Here is a 17836-nt window from a genome sequence, read left to right as displayed (position 1 = left end):
TTACTTATTAACATTCTACATTCTTCTCTGTTGGGCCCCATGTCCACATACGTCTCTACTCCTATTGTAATTATGTCCGTTGATGGGATATGCCTGTAATGTCTTGTCTTGACACTTCTAAACATAGCCTGTAGGATAAGTAGACTTGTCTGCCTGTCTCACTCTCTGCTCTTCTCTGTCTTTTACCCAGGATCCTTCAATGCACAAGTTGGCCGGCGGGCGCAAGAAGACAGTGTCCTTCAGTAGCATACCCTCAGAGAAGAAGGTTCGTTTTGAGTTTCTAAAAAAAAAACTACCTGGATTTAGAATTTTAGTCTGTAAATGAAAGTGAAATGGGTAACACTTTATTTGACCGACGGATGGAATTCAAAACGCATTCATAAGTCATACATGACCGATTCATAAGGAGGATAAGGATTCAATTGAAATGTATTCTCCTTCCCCCTCCTCCAGGTGAGCAGCGCGGCCGACTGCCTGGCCTTCATGCAGGGGGGCTGTGAGCTGAAGAAGGTGCGTCCCAACTCCCGGATCTACAGTCGTTTCTACACCCTGGACCAGGACCTCAGCTGCCTGCGCTGGGAGCCCTCTAAGAAGGATGGGGAGCGTGCCCGCCTGGACATAGCCACTATCAGGGAGGTTAGGACGGGGAAGAGCACTGAGACCTTCCTCCATAACGGACCTGCTGCAGAACACCTGGCTGAGGAGGCAGCCTTCTCTATTATCCACGGGGATGACTACCAGGTAGGAGGGGAAGAGGGGCAGACACTAACCTGGTCCCAGATTAGTTTGTTCTGCCTTGACATCTCCTTTGGGAATTGTGGTGCCAAGTAGTTGGCAAGAGAGCAGAAACAGACTGGCAGTCAGGCAAAGGCAGATAACACTGAGGTTTTTAAATCAATTTGTGTTTTTAATTATATTACTTTATTAATCTCTTTTATCTAATTTTTCCAAATGTTTTTAATTTGATTGTTTTACTTGAGAAAACTTTTAGATTTCATGTGATGTGTATTTGTATGTCCCAGTCTCTGGACCTGGTGGCTCTTTCAGCTGACGTGGCCAACATCTGGGTGACAGGGCTCCGTTACCTGGTGTCCCACCCCTCTGCCATCGGGCATGGAGGTGGGGCAGGCGGGGGAGGAGGTCTGGGAGAAGGGAGCATCATAGGGGAGGGTAGCCTCGGCAGTAAAATGAGGAGTGAATGGCTGGCCACAGAGTTTGCCGAGGTGGATGAAGACGGGTATGGGATCGTCGCAGAGGATACGGCCGTGGCAACCATCTGTAAGCTGTGTCCTGGCATCAAGGAGGCTAAGGTGAGTGTCTGTGTGTGTATATGTACATGCTTGTACAGTATGTGTGTGTGTGTCCATGTGAGTGTACAGTTACACCAGAGAGAGAGCAATGGTCTAGCTTGAAATTGAAAACACGATTGTCTTCATAGCTGCCTAACCATCTGTAAGGTCTGTAATGGCATCAAGGAAGCTGAGGTAAGTAACATTAGAGGAAGTAGAAAGGTTTAGAGATGATCAGAGTTGAGGTCAATTCCGTCTCCAATTCAGTTAATTATCGCACTTTGTTTTTTGTTAAATTACCCCCAAACCTAATAATGATGATAGCAACAGTTGGTATAACAGCTGTAATTACAAAAAGGATTGTCTTCATAGCTATATCTAGAGTTTAAATGAACATGCTGTAGGTGGATATCTAATGTATAAATGAACATGCTGTAGGTGGATATCTAGTGTATAAATGAACATGCTGTAGGTGGATATCTAGTGTATAAATTAACATGCTGTAGGTGGATATCTAGTGTATAAATGGAACATGCTGTAGGTGGATATCTAATGTATAAATGAACATGCTGTAGGTGGATATCTAATGTATAAATGAACATGCTGTAGGTGGATATCTAATGTATAAATGAACATGCTGTAGGTGGATATCTAGTGTATAAATGAACAAGCTGTAGGTGGATATCTAGTGTATAAATGAACATGCTGTAGGTGGATATCTAATGTATAAATGAACATGCTGTAGGTGGATATCTAATGTATAAATGAACATGCTGTAGGTGGATATCTAGTGTATAAATTAACATGCTGTAGGTGGATATCTAGTGTATAAATGGAACATGCTGTAGGTGGATATCTAATGTATAAATGAACATGCTGTAGGTGGATATCTAATGTATAAATGAACAGGCTGTAGGTGGATATCTAATGTATAAATGAACATGCTGTAGGTGGATATCTAGTGTATAAATGAACATGCTGTAGGTGGATATCTAGTGTATACATGAACATGCTGTAGGTGGATATCTAATGTATAAATTAACATGCTGTAGGTGGATATCTAATGTATAAATGAACATGCTGTAGGTGGATATCTAATGTATAAATTAACATGCTGTAGGTGGATATCTAATGTATAAATAAACATGCTGTAGGTGGATATCTAATGTATAAATAAACATGCTGTAGGTGGATATCTAGTGTATAAATTAACATGCTGTAGGTGGATATCTAGTGTATACATGAACATGCTGTAGGTGGATATCTAATGTATAAATTAACATGCTGTAGGTGGATATCTAATGTATAAATGAACATGCTGTAGGTGGATATCTATTGTATAAATGAACATGCTGTAGGTGGATATCTAATGTATAAATGAACATGCTGTAGGTGGATATCTAATGTATAAATAAACATGCTGTAGGTGGATATCTAATGTATAAATGAACATGCTGTAGGTGGATATCTAATGTATAAATGAACATGCTGTAGGTGGATATCTAATGTATAAATGAACATGCTGTAGGTGGATATCTAATGTATAAATGAACATGCTGTAGGTGGATATCTAATGTATAAATGAACATGCTGTAGGTGGATATCTAATGTATAAATGAACATGCTGTAGGTGGATATCTAATGTATAAATTAACATGCTGTAGGTGGATATCTAATGTATAAATAAACATGCTGTAGGTGGATATCTAATGTATAAATAAACATGCTGTAGGTGGATATCTAGTGTATAAATTAACATGCTGTAGGTGGATATCTAGTGTATAAATGAACATGCTGTAGGTGGATATCTAGTGTATAAATGAACATGCTGTAGGTGGATATCTAATGTATAAATGAACATGCTGTAGGTGGATATCTAATGTATAAATTAACATGCTGTAGGTGGATATCTAATGTATAAATGAACATGCTGTAGGTGGATATCTAGTGTATAAATGAACATGCTGTAGGTGGATATCTAATGTATAAATGGAACATGCTGTAGGTGGATATCTAGTGTATAAATAAACATGCTGTAGGTGGATATCTAGTGTATAAATAAACATGCTGTAGGTGGATATCTAGTGTATAAATGAACATGCTGTAGGTGGATATCTAATGTATAAATTAACATGCTGTAGGTGGATATCTAATGTATGAATGAACATGCTGTAGGTGGATATCTAATGTAAAAATGGAACATGTTGTAGGTGGATATCTAATGTATAAATAAACATGCTGTAGGTGGATATCTAGTGTATAAATGAACAAGCTGTAGGTGGATATCTAGTGTATAAATGAACATGCTGTAGGTGGATATCTAGTGTATAAATGAACATGCTGTAGGTGGATATCTAATGTATAAATGAACATGCTGTAGGTGGATATCTAATGTATAAATAAACATGTTGTAGGTGGATATCTAGTGTATGAATGAACATGCTGTAGGTGGATATCTAGTGTATAAATGGAACATGCTGTAGGTGGATATCTAATGTATAAATGAACATGCTGTAGGTGGATATCTAATGTATAAATAAACATGCTGTAGGTGGATATCTAATGTATAAATTAACATGCTGTAGGTGGATATCTAATGTATGAATGAACATGCTGTAGGTGGATATCTAATGTATAAATTAACATGCTGTAGGTGGATATCTAATGTATAAATTAACATGCTGTAGGTGGATATCTAATGTATGAATGAACATGCTGTAGGTGGATATCTAGTGTATAAATGAACATGCTGTAGGTGGATATCTAATGTATAAATTAACATGCTGTAGGTGGATATCTAGTGTATAAATGAACATGCTGTAGGTGGATATCTAGTGTATAAATGGAACATGCTGTAGGTGGATATCTAATGTATAAATGAACATGCTGTAGGTGGATATCTAATGTATAAATTAACATGCTGTAGGTGGATATCTAATGTATAAATGAACATGCTGTAGGTGGATATCTAGTGTATAAATGAACAAGCTGTAGGTAGATATCTAATGTATAAATGAACATGCTTTAGGTGGATATCTATTGTATAAATGAACATGCTGTAGGTGGATATCTAATGTATAAATGAACATGCTGTAGGTGGATATCTAATGTATAAATGAACATGCTGTAGGTGGATATCTAATGTATAAATTAACATGCTGTAGGTGGATATCTAATGTATAAATAAACATGCTGTAGGTGGATATCTAGTGTATAAATGAACATGCTGTAGGTGGATATCTAGTGTATAAATGAACATGCTGTAGGTGGATATCTAATGTATAAATTAACATGCTGTAGGTGGATATCTAATGTATGAATGAACATGCTGTAGGTGGATATCTAATGTAAAAATGGAACATGTTGTAGGTGGATATCTAGTGTATAAATGAACATGCTGTAGGTGGATATCTAATGTATGAATGAACATGCTGTAGGTGGATATCTAATGTGTAAATAAACATGCTGTAGGTGGATATCTAGTGTATAAATGAACAAGCTGTAGGTGGATATCTAGTGTATAAATGAACATGCTGTAGGTGGATATCTAGTGTATAAATGAACATGCTGTAGGTGGATATCTAATGTATAAATAAACATGCTGTAGGTGGATATCTAATGTATAAATTAACATGCTGTAGGTGGATATCTAATGTATGAATGAACATGCTGTAGGTGGATATCTAATGTATAAATGAACATGCTGTAGGTGGATATCTAATGTGTAAATAAACATGCTGTAGGTGGATATCTAATGTATAAATTAACATGCTGTAGGTGGATATCTAATGTATGAATGAACATGCTGTAGGTGGATATCTAATGTATAAATTAACATGCTGTAGGTGGATATCTAATGTATAAATTAACATGCTGTAGGTGGATATCTAATGTATGAATGAACATGCTGTAGGTGGATATCTAGTGTATAAATGAACATGCTGTAGGTGGATATCTAATGTATAAATTAACATGCTGTAGGTGGATATCTAATGTATGAATGAACATGCTGTAGGTGGATATCTAGTGTAAAAATGGAACATGCTGTAGGTGGATATCTAATGTATAAATGGAACATGCTGTAGGTGGATATCTAATGTATAAATGAACAAGCTGTAGGTGGATATCTAGTGTATAAATGAACATGCTGTAGGTGGATATCTAGTGTATACATGAACATGCTGTAGGTGGATATCTAATGTATAAATGAACAGGCTGTAGGTGGATATCTAATGTATAAATGAACAAGCTGTAGGTGGATATCTAGTGTATAAATGAACATGCTGTAGGTGGATATCTAGTGTATAAATGAACAGGCTGTAGGTGGATATCTAATGTATAAATGAACAAGCTGTAGGTGGATATCTAGTGTATACATGAACATGCTGTAGGTGGATATCTAGTGTATAAATGGAACAGGCTGTAGGTGGATATCTAACCTTTGCAAGTGTTACATACTGTACTTAGTGCCATGGTGGGTGGATAGATTGAGTATTTTGCAGTGCAGTCACACCTGTGGTTTCTACTTCCTACCCATCACACCTCTCAGTAGGAGTCCACACAAAACCCTGAGTAGAACACAATGCCTCAATGTACCTTAGAGAGAAACACTGAGGAGTCATACCCCTTGACTTATTCCACATTTTTGTTGTGGTACAGCCTGAATTAAAATATTTTCTCACCCATCTACACACAACACTCCATAACGACTAAGTGAAAACCTGTTTTAGGACATTTTTGCTAATTCATTGAAAATGAAATACAGAAATATGTAATTTACATAAGTATTAACCTCTTGGGGCTATGGGGCAGAATTTTCACTTTTGGATAAATAGCCAATTTCAACTTCCTGCTACTCATGCCAAGAATATAATATATGCATATTATTCATGAATTTGGATAGAAAACACTCTGAAGTTTCTAAAACTGTTTGAATCATGTCTGTGAGTATAACAGAACTTACAGTATGTAGCAGGCAAAACCCAGAGGACTAACTGTTTCGATTTGTTTGTTTGTTGCCTCTCTCTGTTCCCTGACTTGTTATTGCCAAGGGATACTTCTTAGGAACCTGTTGTCAGTTCCTACCGCTTCCACTGGATGTCACCATTCTTTGGAATTTGGTTGAGGTTATTCCTTTGTGCAATGAAGAAGTAGGCCAACTAGGAACTGGGTACACTTTTGTGAGTTGCACAAGACGTGAAAAGTGGCGCTGGTTTGTTTTCTTCCTGTATTGAAAACAGATTGCCCCGTCTACTATTTGATCGATTATTAACGTTTAAAAATACCTAAAGTTGTATTACAAAAGTAGTTTGAAATATTTTGGCAAAGTTTATAGGCAACTTTTGAAATATGTTGTAGTGACGTTGCGTTTTTTGTAAGCTGTTTTTTTCTGGATCAAACTCGCTTCATAAATGGACATTGTGGATATATATGGATGGAATTAGTCGAACAAAAGGACCAATTGTGATGTTTATGGGACATATTGGAGTGCCAACAAAAGAAGCTCGTCAAAGGTAATGCATGTTTTATATTTTATTTCAGCGTTTTGTGTAGCGCCTGCAGGGTTGAAATATGTTAACTCCTTTGTTTACTGCTGGTGCAGATGGTGCAGGCTAACAAATAATAGCTTCTTATGCTTTCGCCGAAAAGCAATTTTAAAATCTGTCATGTTGGCTGGATTCACAACGAGTGTAGCTTTAATTGAGTATCTTACATGTGTGATTTAATGAAAGTTTGAATTTTATAGTATTTTATTTGAATCTGTTGCTCTGCATTTTCCCTGGCAATTGGCCAGTTGAGAAATTTACGTCCCGCCTATCCCTAACTAGTTTTAACACCCCTGAGTCAATATTTTGTAGAGGCACTTTTGGCAGTGATTACAGCTGAGAGTCTTTCTGAGTACTGTAAGTCTCTAAGAGCTCTCCACACCTGGATTGTACAACATAAGCCCAATATTATTTTCAAAATTCTTCAATTCTGTCAAATTGGTTGTTGATCATTGCTAGACAACCATTTTCAGGTTTTGTCATAGATTTTTAAGTAGATTTAAGTAAAAACTCAGTAACATTCACTGTCTTGTTGGTAAACAACTCCAGTGGAGATTTGGCCATGTTTTTGGGGTTATTGTCCTGCTGAAAGATGAATTCATCTCCCAGTATCTGGTGGAAAGCAGACTGAACCAGGTTTTCCTCTAGGATTTTGCCTGTGCTTAGCTCCATTCCATTTATTTTCTATCCTGAAAAACTCCCCTGTACTTAAAAACTACAAGCATACCCATAACATGATACAGCCACCACTATTGCATAAACATGTCGTGTCTTTGGCTATGCCGGATTAAGTGATATGACATGGCATTCTATAAAATAATTTCTCCGCAATTAATATCACCTGATTGAGCTAATCATGTAAATGTAATTAACTAGAGAGTCGGGCACCACAAAATAATATTTATAGAGCTGTTATCTCCCGAATAAACTCTTAAAGACCTAGTAATATTTTACATCAATAGCAGTCAGTATCAATCGTCATCTTAATTCAGTCTCATCTGAAAGTTGTAAATTCTTTTATCTGCACGAACCCTGGCTAACAAGTTGAATCAGCAATACAAAATTGTGTTTAATTATTTATTTACTAAATACCTAACTAATCACACAGACGTACACATACACACAATTAATCATAACTTGATTACAAATTACGTCATAAAGGAAAACGTCCCTAGTGGGCGGAACAGATATGACAGCTTGTTGCACAAAAGAAAAGGGGCTGGATTTGAGTGAAAGAGCGGGAAGACTGAGGAACAAAGGGAAGAAGCTGTGCTATCCTAAATACAGTATCTTATGCATTCTAAATTCGGAAAAGGAAAATGCAATAAATATTTACTCTGAGCTGTGCTTCAGTAGGTTGGTGGTAGATGGAAGGCCGTGTTGCCAAACCGAGTCCTTTGTCCTTTGAAGAATGTCTCTGGTGGTCAATTGGATACGTTGTAGTAACGTTGTTGTGTGGTAGATGGGATACTCTGTCTGTTCCTTGCTAACCTGCGTTTGCAGCTGCGGTTTCTAACTCAACGGCTAGGAGGTATCACTTCTGTAGTGAATAAGAGTTCAAAGTTCATACCATTCGCAACCAAAGCTCACGCTTATGTTGGTTTCGTTCTGTAGTTATTATCTGAACCATTCTGACATAGGACCGTCGTCCTACATCCCCGGTGCAGGAAGTTCTATTGTCATCAAGGCTTTATATAGGAAGGGAGAAAAGGGGTGTGTTTCATAGTTTACAACCTCTGTCTCTTCACGTGGGCGGGCCACTGAGTGCGCAGTCTTATCTTATGAAAACCCACATCTCACATTTTAGAAAATCACATTTCATCCCATCACAAATAATTTCATATTCAAACATTTAAATTGAACAACAATTCCATGTGAATCCGATAACTCTGATGTGTAGACTTTCCACTGTAGGGTTTATGTCATTTTATCATTGATGAGAATGTCTCAGATGACAACCGAACTGACATCATATTCATTAAATACCACCGCATGTGTTTCATTGGTCGGATTACCAGAATATAGTTCATTTCCCCCCATCTTCTGATGTTCCCAGAATCTCTATGTTAACCAAGGGTTTTGCAAATGTAACCTCAGTAGAGTAGAGAGAGGAAAAAGGGGGGAAGAGGTATTTATGACTGACATAAACCTACCCCCCAGGCCAACGTCATGAAAAACATATGAAGAGTGGTACTCAGTAATGTGTTGCATTGGATTTGCCCCAAACAAAACTTTTGTTGCAGTATGACTTGTTGCAAACAGGCTGCATGTTATATTTTTATTCTGTACAGTCTTCCTTCTTTTCACTCTATCAATGATGTTCGTATTGTGGAGTAACTACAATGTTGTTGATCCATCCTCAGTTTTCTCATATCACACCCACTAAACTCTGTAACTGTTTTAAAGTCCCCATTGGCCTCATGAAATCCCTGAGTGGTTTTCTTCCTCTCCAGCAACTGAATTAGGAAGGACTCCTGTATCTTTGTAGTGACTGGGTGTATTGATACATCATCCAAAGTGTAACTAATAACTTCACCATGCTCAAAGGGATATTCAATGTGTGCTTTTTTTTTTACTCATTGATTTTTTAACTCACCAATAGGTGCCCTTCTTTGTGAGGAATTGGGGAAACCTCCCTGGTCTTTGTGGTTGAATCTGTGTTTAAAATTCACTGCTTGAAAGAGGGACTTTACAAATAATTGTATGTGTGGGGTACAGAGATGAGGTAGTCATACAAAAATCATGTTAAACACTATTATTGCACACAGAATGAGTCCATGCAAGCTAATTTTTACTCCTAAACTTATTTAGTATTGCCATAACAAAGTGGTTGAATAACTCAAGACATTTCATTTAATATTTGCTTAAATTTGAAAAATTTCGAAAAACACTCTTCCACTTTTGACATTATGGGGTATTGTGTGTAGGCCAGTGACAAAACAATCTTAATTTAATCAATTTTAAGTTCAGGCTGTAACACAACAAAATGTACTTTCTGAATGTACTGTATAGACAGTAAATCTCAAGGACTGCTATCGACCTAACATTAAAGTAAGCTGATACATGCCACTGGTAATTTTTGCAAGGATGGGTGAATATATTTTGGGATATTCTCCGGACAAACGAAAGCAGGAGAGGAGGCGGAGATGGGTCAGATAGCAGCTGGAAATACACAGACCTAAATAAAGCCAGTCAGAGGTATTTGTGTGAGTGCACATGGCTCCATAGCTAATCTGTTTGAATCAACGCTCAGGCCCTGGTTGTGAAGCATGCTGTGAAGCCAGTATAGCTGCCTGTGTATGTGTGTGTGTGTGTGTGTGTGTGTGTGTGTGTGTGTGTGTGTGTTTGTGTGTGTGTGTGTGTGTGTAGGTGTCTAGACTTTCCTGCAGTCAGTTTGGCATGCATGGAAGGGTAGGCCAGGGGCACGAGGTAGAGTAGTATGCTAAGCCATATAACCAGGGTGACTTTCATATCTGTTCCAAGATGGAAATTACCTGAAATTAAATTCAGTTAATTTTTAGAAAAATAATGAGCAATAAAATATTATAACAATTAATTCACCTCAAATTTGATCCCATGCATTGATTGGAACGGATGGAATTGACTTCCCGTCTTTTTCAGTCATTAGATATTATTGAATATTGTAGCTCAATAATTCATCCATTCTGTGGAGTATTACAATCTGGATGCCCTTTCTAAACCTGCTCTTCTCATCTATCCCCTGCTCCCTTTGTATCTGTCCATCCTCCCTCCCTCCCTCCCTCCCTCCCTCCCTCCCTCCCTCCCTCCCTCCCTCCCTCCCTCCCTCCCTCCCTCCCTCCCTCCCTCCCTTTCCCTCTCCACCTACCTCTCCCACTCTCTCCCTCTCCCTCTCTCTCCCTCTCCCCCTCCCACCCTCTCCCTCTCCCTCTCCCTCTCCCTCTCCCACCCTCTCCCTCTCCCTCTCCACCTCCCTCTCCCACCCTCTCCCTCTCCCTCTCCACCTCCCTCTCCCACCCTCTCCCTCTCCCTCTCCCACCCTCTCCCTCTCCCACCCTCTCCCTCTCCCTCTCCCTCCCTCTCCCTCTCCCCCTCCCTCTCCCTCTCCCTCTCCCTCTCCCCTACTTCTCTCCAGGTGCGTCTGAGGTTCAAGGAGATCCAGCACAGCAAAGAGAAGCTGACGTCTCACGTGACACGCGAGGAGTTCCAGGAGGCCTTCTGTGAACTCTGCACGCGTCCAGATGTCTATTTCCTATTGGTCCAGCTCTCTAAGGATCGCGAGTGTCTGGACGCCCAGGACCTTCGTCTCTTTCTGGAGACGGAGCAGGGCCTGTCCCTGGCCACAGCTGAGGGCTGTTTGGAGCTGGTCCTACGCTTTGAGCCCTCCAGACCAGGCCGAGAGAGAGGCTTGCTGGGGCTTGACGGCTTCGCCCGTTACCTGCAGTCTCCAGAGTGCCAGCTGTTTGACGTGGAGCACCAGGGAGTGTGTCAGGATATGGGCCTGCCCCTGTCCCACTACTACATCAGTACTTCCTATCGGTCCTATCTCCTGGATGACCAGGTCCATGGGAGGGCTGATCTAGGGGGTTTGACCAGGGCTCTGCAGGCCGGGTGTCGTTGCCTGGAGCTGGGGGTGACAGACGGCCCAGAGGGGGAGCCTCTCCTGGGGGTAGACTATGGTCCTGATGCCCACCGCCACCACCACCATCACCACCACGCCCCTGTCACCATCCGCAGTGCTCTGGAGGTGGTGAATAAGTACGCCTTCCTGACCTCGCCCTACCCGCTTCTGCTCTACCTGTGCCAGCGCTGTTCCCCCTCCCAGCAGCGTACCTTGGCCCAGCACCTGAGGAAGGTGTTCTCTACACGTCTCTACACCCCTGAGGCCCTGCCGGTCAGCCCGGTGGGGCGAGCCACCACCCTGCCCTCCCCTGAGCAGCTGAAGGGCCGGGTGCTGCTGGTGGGGAAGAAGCTACCCCCTGAAGAGGAGGGATCCGAGGGAGAGGTATCAGAGGAGGATGAGGAGATAGGGGGAGGCGGACCCTTGGCTGGCCGGCGAATGACCATCCCCGGAGAGGAGGAACTGGGTGTGGTTTTAGTGGTACCCCCGCCCCCTCAGCCCAGGAGACTCCGCCTCCAACGCGAGCTCTCAGATCTGGTGAGCGTGGCAAGAACTGGAAGCCGTAGCTTCTACAACCACCGAGAAATAAGGAAACAAGGACAGCAGCACTCCCCACCCAGCACCCCCTCAACACCGGGCACGCCCTTACTCCCTGATTCGGCCTATTGGACTCTGTGCTCCCTGGGGGAAGGAGAAGCGGGCCGGCTGGCCAGTGAGAGCCCAGAGGACCTAGTAGGCTTCACCAAGCGTACCCTGACCCGTGTCCGGCCCAGCTCCGTCCGCCTGGACTCCTCCAACCCCAACCCCCAGGGGTACTGGAAGGGCGGGGTCCAGCTGGTGGCCCTCAACCAGCAGACCCCCGGGGCCATGCTGGACCTCCACAGGGGACGCTTCATCCAGAACGGGGGCTGTGGCTTCGTGCTGCGCCCGGGGGTCATGAGAGACGAGGTTTCCTACTTCAGTGCCGTGACCCAGGGGTGTGTGCCCGGCGTGCCACCTCAGACCCTCAGGGTGAAGGTGATCAGCGCTCACAACCTGCCCAAGCCGCAGGGAGCTGGGGCCAAAGGAGAGGTTATAGATCCCTACGTGGTTCTGGAGCTACATGGGGTACCAGCGGACTGCGCTGAGCAACGGACCCGGACCGCAGCACAGAACCAGGATGGCCCACTGTTTGATGAGACCTTTGAGTTTCAGGTAAGAGTTCAGTCATTTATTCTTATCTTATATTTCACCTTTATTTAACCAGGTAGGCCAGTTGAGAACAAGTTCTCATTTACAACTCTGACCTGGCCAAGAAAAAAGCAGTGCGACAAAAACAACAACACAGAGTTTCACATGGGATTAACATGTGTAACCTACAGATACATGTGAAAGTACAGCACGGTTCATCAACATAACCTCAGACTAAGAGCACGGTCGCCCCACAAGCTGAGTGTTCATACACGTAAACATCTAATGGCATAACAGGAGGGAAAAACTCGCTGAAAGGACATCATTACAATCAGAAACTGAGAGTCATTCCAACCAGTTTTACTTTCTAAGTCTAGACAGAATATGGTCTATGTTTGTCCCTGTACAGATAATAATGAAGAAAAACATCAGTTTCATAAGGATACTCAACAATAAGAACTATTTGTATAGAGTCTTTCCAGCTCCCAAGGACAGTTAACTACAGTATTCATTCCCATAGCGACAGACAGAGCCATTGTGATTCCCCTGAGCCGTTGTGGAAGATTTAGTTATGACGACAGATGGCCAGGGCTTATAAAACATGATGTGAAACATGGGAATGGAGAGGGAACAGTTGGATAGTTGCCTTGGTGCTGTTGACCAGTGGTGTGGCGTGCTAGGCTAGTTGGTAGTGCAGAGTATAACAATACTTCTTTCCACTGTCTCATGTTAGGAGAATTACAGTCTCAAATGAACATACTGAACCAAAGACTGAAAAGAAAACATTAACTACAATGTTTCGTATATATTTTTTTACAAGTAAGAAAGAAACTAAAGCCAGTGGTTGAGCTCTGTTTTGCTCATTAGTCCTGTGGCCTGTAACCTAAGGCTTGGTGGGGGACTAGAGGGTAATGTGGCGTGACTCCACACACACAAACACACACCCACACAGTTATGTCTTACTGTACTTGTGAGGACTTTTTGGGAACCAACAATTGATTCCCATTCAAAATCATATTTCCCCTAACCCTAACCATAACCCCTAACCCTTAACTCCTAACCCTCACCATTAACCCTTAATCCTAATTCTAACCTTAACCCAAACCCTATAAACCTAACCCCTAAACCTAAAATTAATCTGACAATGTACGGGTAGATACAGTGCCTTCGGAAAGTATTCAGACCCCTTGACTTTTTCCACATTTTGTTACGTTAAAGCCTTATTCTAAAATTGATTAAATTGTTTTTTCCCCCGTCATCAATCTACACACAATACCACATAATGACAAAGCAATATCATTTTTTTTAGTGTTTGTAATTTATTCAAAACAAAAAACTGAAATATCACATTCACATAAGTATTCAGACCCTTTACTCAGTACTTTGTTGAAGAACCTTTGGCAGTGATTACAGCATTAAGTCTTCTTGGGTATGACGTTACAAGCTTGGCGCACCTGTATTTGGGGAGTTTCTCCCCTTCTTCTCTGCAGATCCTCTCAAGCTCAGTCAGGTTGAATGGGGAGTGTTGCTGCACGGCTATTTTCAGGTCTCTCCAGAGATGTTCGATAGGGTTCAAGTCTGGGCTCTGGCTGGGCCACTCAAGGACATTCAGAGACTTGTCCCGAAGCCACTGCTGTGTTGTCTTGGCTGTGTGCTTAGGGTTGTTGTCCTGTTGGAAGGTGAACTTTCGCCCCAGTCTGAGGTCCTGAGCGCTTGGTTTTTGCTCTGACATGCACTGTCAACTGTGGGACCTTAGGTGTGTGTGTGTCCCTTCCCAAATCATGTCCAATCAATTGACTTTACCTCAAGTGGACTCCAATCAAGTTGAAGAAACATCTCAAGGATGATCAATGGAAACAGGATGCACCTGAGCTCAATTTCGAGTCTCATAGCAAAGGGGCTGAATATTTATTTTCTATTTTTAAATTCAAAAAGCCTGTTTTCACTTTCTCATTATTGGGTATTGTGTGTAGATTGCTGAGGGAAACTAGGCAGAGACACATGGGGCCCTTTTTGGAAACACATAGCGTCCATTTTGGGATGAGGCTGAGATAGAGAGAGTCGTCTCTGTTGCTGTTCAGACTGACCTCTTCATTCATGAAGCATGATGCCCCATTTCCCACCCCTTGTCCACACTCCACCACAGCAGACAGTCATGATAGGATGCAGGCTACGTGTGTGTGCGTGCATGTGTGTGTGCTTGCATGTGTGTGTGCTTGCATGTGTGTGTGCTTGCATGTGTGTTTGCTTGCATGTGTGTGTGCTTGCATGTGTGTGTGCGTGCGTGTATGTATGTGTATGAATGTCTGTGTGCTTGTTTGTGTGTGTGTGTAGCAGTGATGGAGGGTTCTATCTACCTGAGTGGACTTAGTTATAAGTAAGAGTAGAGCCTAAAGTTCACATACACCCCTCTCTCTCTCTCTCTCTCTCTCTCTCTTTCTTTCTCTCTCTCTCTCTTTTTCTTTCTCTCACACACAATTCTCTCTCTCTCACACACAATTTTCTCTCTCTCTCTCTCTCTCTCTCTCTCTCTCTCTCTCTCTCTCTCTCTCACACACACACACACAATTCACCCTCTTTCTCTCTCTGTCTCTCACACACAGTTCACCCTCTGGGTCTCTCTCCGTCACCCACTCAGAGCCTTCGCTGCCTAAACTTCTGTCTGTGCTCACTTCAACTGACATGTTCTCTAGTTCTTCATCCATTAACTGCAGCCCTGTTAGACGGATAGTGCTCTATGCTAAAACATTAAAATCTAGACTAGCACAGACTCAGGGGTCTCTGAGTGCAAACCTTCACCCTGTCTATAATCTACAATCTCCCCCCCGGTCTAGAATCCATTTCCTCTCTTCAACAGTACTGTTTATAGGTAGTCAACATGTGGGCAGTACCATGTGGGGGATGGAGGGAGGAGCATGTTCACAACATACTGCACACAGTCTTAAACTCAAAGACTCAAGTACAGGAAATAACAGACATATTAAAATGAAACCAATGTGAAAGAATTCAGTCATGCACACACATCTGGAAGAAGACTCACAGACTGGGGTTGAGCTGGCAAGTAAGCATTTGATTGTACTGGTACATTACGCTGTATCATGTACTTGGATTTTATCTCAAAATGATATTCATGTCAAAGAATACACTCATACACACACATTCTAATACACGCACACTCATACACACACATTCTAATACACGCACACTCATACACACACATTCTAATACACGCACACTCATACAGCCGTCCTCGGGAATTAATGCCTTTAGCTGGTTCAGATTGTTTGCTTCCTGTCACTAAGAGCCTGAAGACCTAATATGGTTATAACTCACAGCACAGGAAGGAACACGCACGCACGCGCACACACACACACACACACACACACACACACACACACACACACACACACACACACACACACACACACACACACACACACACACACACACACACACACACCATAGTGGGCTAGGTGTATGTATAAGCACAGTGTGGGTTGAGATGGATAGTCTCCACCCTCCTCTCTACCCTCTGGCCTTTCTACCAAACACATTCATCATACTGGAAGGCTAGAAACCAATGGATGGCCACTGTGTGTGTTTCTACAGGTATCTTCTCACTATCTTCATCTGCCCAGCTTGAGTTTGTGTGTGTTTGTAAGCCTACGTGTGTGTGTGTGTGTGTGTGTGTGTGTGTGTGTGTGTGTGTGTGTGTGTGTGTGTGTGTGTGTGTGTGTGTGTGTGTGTGTGTGTGTGTGTGTGTGTGTGTGTGTGTGTGTGTGTGTGTGTGGGTATCCACCCAACTCACGTCCTGACCAACTAAAACAAAGAAATAACACAAGAACTAGGGTCAGAACGTGACAAACAAACTATAGTTTTGGCAAGTCTGTTAGGACATCTACTTTGTGCATGACATAAGTCATTTTTCCAACAATTGTTTACAGACAGATTATTTCACTTATAATTCACTGTATCACAATTCCAGTGGGTCAGAAGTTTACATACACTAGGTTGACTATACCTTTAAACAGCTCGTACTTTGGTATGTTCACAGAAGATGAACGTACTTTGGTGCGAAAGGTGCAAATCAATCCCAGAACAACAGCAAAGGACCTTGTGAAGATGCTGGAGGAAACAGGTACAAAAGTATCTATATCCACAGTAAAACGAGTCCTATATTGACATAACCTGAAAGGCTGCTCAGCAAGGAAGAAGCCACTGCTCTAAAACCACTATAAAATAGCCAGACTACGGTTTGCAACTGCACATGGGGACAAAGATCGTACTTTTTGAAGAAATGTCCTCTGGTCTGATGAAACAAAAATAGAACTCTTCGGCCATAATGACCATCGTTATGTTTGGTGGAAAAAGGGGGAGGCTTGCAAGCCGAAGAACACCATCCCAACCATGAAGCATGGGGGTGGCAGCATCATGTTGTGGGGGTGCTTTGCTGCAGGAGGGACTGGTGCACTTCACAAAATAGATGGCATCACGAGGGAGGAAAATTATGTGGATATATTGAAGCAACATCTCAAGACATCAGTCAGGAAGTTAAAGCTTGGTCGCAAATGGGTCTTCCAAATGGACAATGACCCCAAGCATACTTCCAAAGTTGTGGCAAAATGGCTTAAGGACAACAAAGTCAAGGTATTGGAGTGACCATCACAAAGCCTTGACCTCAATCCTATAAGACATTTGTGGGCCGAACTGAAAAAGTGTGTGCGATTAAGGAAGCCTACTAACCTGATTCAGTTACACCAGCTCTGTCAGGAGGAATGGGCCAAAATTCATCCAACTTATTGTGGGAAGCTTGGCTACCCAAAACATTTGACCCAAGTTGAACAATTTAAAGTCAATACTACCAAATACTAATTGAGTGTATGTAAACTTCTGACCCACTGGGAATGTGATGAAAGAAATAAAAGCTGAAATAAATCTCTACTATTATTCTGACATTTCACAGATCTTAACTAAGATAGGGAATTTTTACTAGGATTAAATGTCAGGAATTGTGAAACAGAGTTTAAATGTATTTGGCTAAGGTGTATGTAAACTTCCGACGTCAACTGTATATTTGTGTCTATGTGTGATACTTTTGTGTGTCATGGACAATATTATTATAATATTATGTGCCCTGTGTATATTATATGATTGTACGTCCACCACTATGATTAAATGTTAATGTCTCAGTATGATAATATCTGTTTATAAACATCTTGACTCACCAGAGT

General features: G+C 41.9%; 1 protein-coding gene across 1 annotated transcript in view; it reads left to right on the top strand.

Moving 5' to 3' along the window:
- Nucleotides 1-17836, top strand: part of LOC110504309 (inactive phospholipase C-like protein 1) — a 122679-nt gene that overhangs the window by 88987 nt on the left and 15856 nt on the right. Inside the window, exons 2-5 of the mRNA XM_036974642.2 lie at nucleotides 191-265; nucleotides 454-741; nucleotides 1023-1310; nucleotides 10950-12629. Coding sequence (XP_036830537.2) covers nucleotides 191-265; nucleotides 454-741; nucleotides 1023-1310; nucleotides 10950-12629 — 2331 coding nt within the window. The remainder of the gene's footprint in view (nucleotides 1-190; nucleotides 266-453; nucleotides 742-1022; nucleotides 1311-10949; nucleotides 12630-17836) is intronic.

Source organism: Oncorhynchus mykiss, chromosome 3 (assembly GCF_057628025.1).
Source record: "Oncorhynchus mykiss isolate SJ-2025 chromosome 3, ASM5762802v1, whole genome shotgun sequence".
In the NCBI taxonomy this organism is placed as follows: domain Eukaryota; kingdom Metazoa; phylum Chordata; class Actinopteri; order Salmoniformes; family Salmonidae; genus Oncorhynchus; species Oncorhynchus mykiss.
The sequence above is the reverse complement of the archived record's forward strand: the minus strand, read 5'-3'. Positions and strand labels throughout refer to the sequence as shown.